General features: G+C 47.6%; 1 protein-coding gene across 1 annotated transcript; it reads right to left on the reverse strand.

Annotated features, from left to right (window-relative positions):
• Positions 1-3,169: 3,169 nt before the first annotated feature.
• On the reverse strand, positions 3,170-4,048 carry LOC142310581 (uncharacterized). The gene is made up of 3 exons (XM_075348099.1): positions 4,028-4,048; positions 3,674-3,986; positions 3,170-3,585 (listed from the first exon to the last, which is right to left on the reverse strand). Exons 1-3 carry the CDS (start codon positions 4,046-4,048, stop codon positions 3,170-3,172), a joined length of 750 nt encoding a protein of 249 aa, XP_075204214.1.
• Between the last annotated feature and the right edge of the window lie 517 nt (positions 4,049-4,565).

Consider the following 4,565-nt stretch of genomic DNA (forward strand, 5'->3'; position numbering starts at 1 on the left):
TGGAATCATTAGCGGACGCCATGTCACGTTTTTAAAAAAACCCCCCCATGGTGCCTAAACAGTGGAGCTCCCCCACAAATTACCCCATTTTGGAACTAGACCCCTCAAGGAATTTATCTAGATGTTTAGTGAGCCCCTTGTACCCCCAGGGGCTCCACTGAAAGTTGATAACGTTGAACCGTGAAAATTATTTTTTTTAAAAAAATTTTTTTTAATTTTTGCAGCAACAAGGTAGCTTTTTTCTTTTTCTTTTTACAACGGTATCAGGAAAAAATGCACCATAAAACGTATTGTGCAATTTTTCCCGAGTACGCAGATACCTCACATGTGGTGGAAATCAATTGTTTGGGCGCATGGCGGGGCTCAGAAGACAAGGAACGCCATTTGACTTTTCAAACGCACAGACGCAGTGCACTGATCGGCCGCTGCAGGAGGCACGGTCGGATGAGATACAAAAAGCGCTGGGGATACGGAAAAAAAAAAAAGTCACGACAAAAATTGAGCAGGGATGTTGATCCGCGCTCAGCGGGACGCACGGACAGATGCGATACTTTTTTTTCCGTATCCCCGACGCTTTTTGTATTGCATCAGTCCGTGCGTCCCGCCGAGCGCTGATCAGGGATGCACATAACGGATCGGCATCCCTGCTCAATTTTTGGCGTGACTTTTTTTTTCCGTATCCCCGATGCTTTTTGTCACGCCAAAAATTGAGCAGGGATGCCGATCCGTTATGTGCATCCCTGATCAGCGCTCGGCGGGACGCACGGACAGATGTGATACAAAAAGCGTCGGGAATACGGGAAAAAAAGTCCCGCCGAAAACTGACCACGGATGCAGATACGTTATCTGCATCCCTGATCAGCGCTCGGCGGGACGCACGGACGCATGAGGTGTAAAAATAGAAAGGGGATAGAGGAAAAAAAAGAAAAAAAAAGTTATACTCACAGTACCCAGAGGATTAGCAGGAGGAACAAAAGGCAAGGAACAGCTTTACAGCAGCAGCCAGCAGGCAGGAAGTTGGACAGCTCAGCAGAAGACCCAGGAAGAAGGACCCAGCGATGGAGGCAGATGTGATCGGCCGGTGAAGACAGGTAAGAGGACGTCGGGGGGACAGCAGAGGGGGACAGCAGAGGGGGAGGGGGAGAGCAGAGGGGGATAGCAAGGAGGGAGATACCGGAGGAGCTGCAGAATAGAGATCACGGGGGAGGCCGGCAGATTGGGATGTCGGGGGGCAGACTGGGATGTCGGGGGGCAGACCGGGATGTCTGGGGGCAGACCGGGATGTCTGGGGGCAGATCGGGATGTCAGGGGGGGCAGATCGGGATGTCGGGGGGGGGCAGATCGGGATGTCGGGGGGGCAGATCGGGATGTCGGGGGGCAGATCGCAGGGGGGCACGGGCAGGGGCCATTACAGGAGCGCGCAGGAGCAAATCACAAGAGCGCGCAGGGGCTGCAAGAGAGCAGGGGAGGAGGGATACCGGAAGAGCTGCAGAATAGAGATGGCGGGGGGCAGATCAGGATGTCGGGGGGGCAGATCGGGATGTCGGGGGGGGGCAGATCGCAGGGGGGCACGAGCAGGGGCCATTACGGAAGCGCGCAGGGGCTGCAAGGTGAGCACAATACTCACCGCTCCTGCTCCGTGACGTGACAGCAGCGGCAGCAGCAGCGGTGGCGTGGTACCACTAGTACCAGCCAGTGCTGCACGCTGCAGACATGTTGGGGGAGGGTCCCCAGACCAGCACAGGCCTGGGGAGGGCGGCCACCGGCAGATCAGACCGCCCCACTGCACACTGATTGGAGCGATTGCGCGTCATAGCACGATCGCTCCAATCAGTGCTGCAGGGGGGGGCCACGGTGTCTGCTTGCTTCCAGCCAATGATCGGAGCTGCTGCAGCCCCGGTCCTAGCTGGATTTTACAAGATCACACCATTTTTGGCATTTTTTTTTTGCCGAAAACAGCGTGATCAATGTGATTGGCGGTTCCGATTTCAACAGCCAATCACATCGATCGCCTATGGGGGGTGGCGATGCCACCCCCCCTGGGGTCAAGCAAAGGTCCCCTGCTGTAAGAAACAGCAGGGGACATCATTTGAAAGCCGTTGCTATGGCCACGGCAATCAAATGAAGTTTAGGCAGTAAAATTACATCCCTGGTCGTTAAGTCACGTTAAAATAGGACGTAATTTTACTGCCCGCGGTCGTGAAGGGGTTAACAAGAAAAATGGGCTAACCTCTAACAGAGCTCAAGTCTAACAGGAAATTCTAAGGGGTACTTTACACGCTGCGACATCGCTGCTGATATATCGTCGGGGTCACGTCGTAAGTGACGCATATCCGGCGCCGGTAGCGACATCGCAGCGTGTGACACAAATGAGCGACGATCAACGAGCGCAAAAACGTGCAAAATCGTTGCTTGTTGACACGTTGTTCATTTCCATAATATCGTTGCTGCTGCAGGTACGATGTTGTTTGTCGTTCCTGCGGCAGCACACATCGCTATGTGTGACGCCGCTGGAACGACAAACATCTCCTTACCTGCATCCACCGGAAAAGGAGGAAGGAAGGAGGTGGGTGGGATGTTCCGGCCGCTCATCTCCACCCCTCCTTTTCTATTGGGCGGCGGTTCAGTGACGCTGCTGTGACATCATTGTGACGCTAAACGAACCACCCCCTTAGAAAGGAGGCGGTTCGCCGGTCACAGCGACGTCGCAGAGCAGGTATGTGCATGTGACGCTGCTGTAGTGATAATGTTCGCTACGGCAGCGATCACCACATATCGGCCGTATGACGGGGGCGGGTGCTATCGCGCTCCACATCGCTAGCAATTGCTAGCGATGTCGCAGCGTGTAAAGCCCGCCTAACTCTTTTAACTGTCTTTTCATAAGCTCCTCTGACGTTAATTCGAAGTTTGGGTTCCATTGACCATCTGTAAAAGGACCTACAACCTCCTCCCACTTGTTTTTAGCTTGTATTGGAAACTGAATTAGTTATGGGTGAAGTTATTTGGCAGTATGAGTTGATATGATTTGTGCAGAAAACATTATGAGCATGAAAAGGTTTTTGCTTTGTGACATTTTTGATGGCCATTTAAAGCTGCCTTTTGGGTAAAACACTTTCCACATGTAGTACATGACAGTGGCTTCTGTTCTGTGTGAGTTTTTAGGTGGTTCTTAAGGTTTGATTTCCTGGTAAAAATATTTCTTACATTCTGGGCATGAGAACGGCTTCTCCCCTGTGTGAATTATCTGATGTCTAAAAAGAACCGATCTCTGGTTAAAACATTTTCCACACTCTAAACATGAAAACGGCCTTTCCCCAGTGTGAATATTTTGATGTGTAGCAAGAGATGTTTTATCAGTAAAACATTTTCCACATTCTAAACATGAAAATGACTTCACACCTGTATGAACCCATTGATGTTTAACAAGATTTGACTTAGAAGTATAACATTTCTCACATTCTGAACATGAATATGGCTTAAATCCTGTGTGAATTCTCTGATGTGAAAGAAGACACGATTTCTGGGTAAAACTTTTTCCACATTCGAAACATGAAAATGGCTTTGTGCCTGTGTGTATTCTCTGATGTCTAAAAATCGAGAGATGAATTATCAGTAAAAAGTGCCGCACATTCTGAGCATGAAAACGGCTTCACCCCTGTGTGAACCCACTGATGTCTAGCAAGACTTGCTTTATTATTATAATGATTTCCACATTCTGAACATGAATACGGCTTTGCACCTGTGTGAATTCTTTGATGTATAGCAAGACCCCATTTCTGTTTAAAACATTTCCCACATTCTGAACATGAGAATGGCTTCTCCCCTGTGTGAATTCTCTGATGTCTAAAAAGATCTGATTTATCTCTAAAACATTTCCTACATTCTTCACAAGAAAATGGCTTCTGCCCTGTGTGACTTCGCTGATGTTTAGTAAGTAGTGATCTCCAGTCAAAGCATTTTGCACATTCTGAACATGAAAATGGCTTCTTCCCCGTTTGACCTCCTTGATTTATCGCATCTATTCTGCAATATATATTTTTTGTAACATTCTGTGATGAATCAGGAGAAAGGGCCTGTTCAAAAAGATCAGATGATAGACCCTTGCAAAAGGCTACATTTGAGATTGTGTCATGCTCTTCATATGCCCCTTGTGTGATACCATGATCATTTGATCTACAATCTAACGATATGCAATATCCCTCTGAGCTCCTAGGACAGTCATCTGCCAAGAAAAAAACAGATTGTTTTTAATAATATCACTTAAAATTTATATTGGTATTTTACAACATTTAGATATTACAGGTCCATATATATTACAAGACGTGCAGAAACATGTGGTTATTAAAGAGATTGTTCCCCTACTTTAACATTAATGACCTATCTTCAGGATTCCAAAAAAAGACAGTTGCAATATAAAATGCTAAAGCATGCAAAACCATAAATGTAAGACTATACATATGCATTAGTGCTTAAGGAAATCTAGGAAAAATTGAGATATTTAGCATACAAAAATGGCTATTTATGTATCTGCCCAGTAGCCACCTCAAGGCATACCTCTTTACTGC

The sequence above is a fragment of the Anomaloglossus baeobatrachus genome, chromosome 5 (assembly GCF_048569485.1).
Source record: "Anomaloglossus baeobatrachus isolate aAnoBae1 chromosome 5, aAnoBae1.hap1, whole genome shotgun sequence".
NCBI classification, from domain to species: Eukaryota; Metazoa; Chordata; class Amphibia; order Anura; family Aromobatidae; genus Anomaloglossus; species Anomaloglossus baeobatrachus.

Coding starts and splice junctions, on each gene's coding strand:
- LOC142310581 (XM_075348099.1), bottom strand. CDS start 4,048: ATGTTACAAAAAATATATATT. Junction 3,987..4,027: donor TGTTACAAAAAATATATATT/GCAGAATAGATG, acceptor CAAACGGGGAAG/AAGCCATTTTCATGTTCAGA. Junction 3,586..3,673: donor TAAAGCAAGTCTTGCTAGAC/ATCAGTGGGTTC, acceptor CGATTTTTAGAC/ATCAGAGAATACACACAGGC.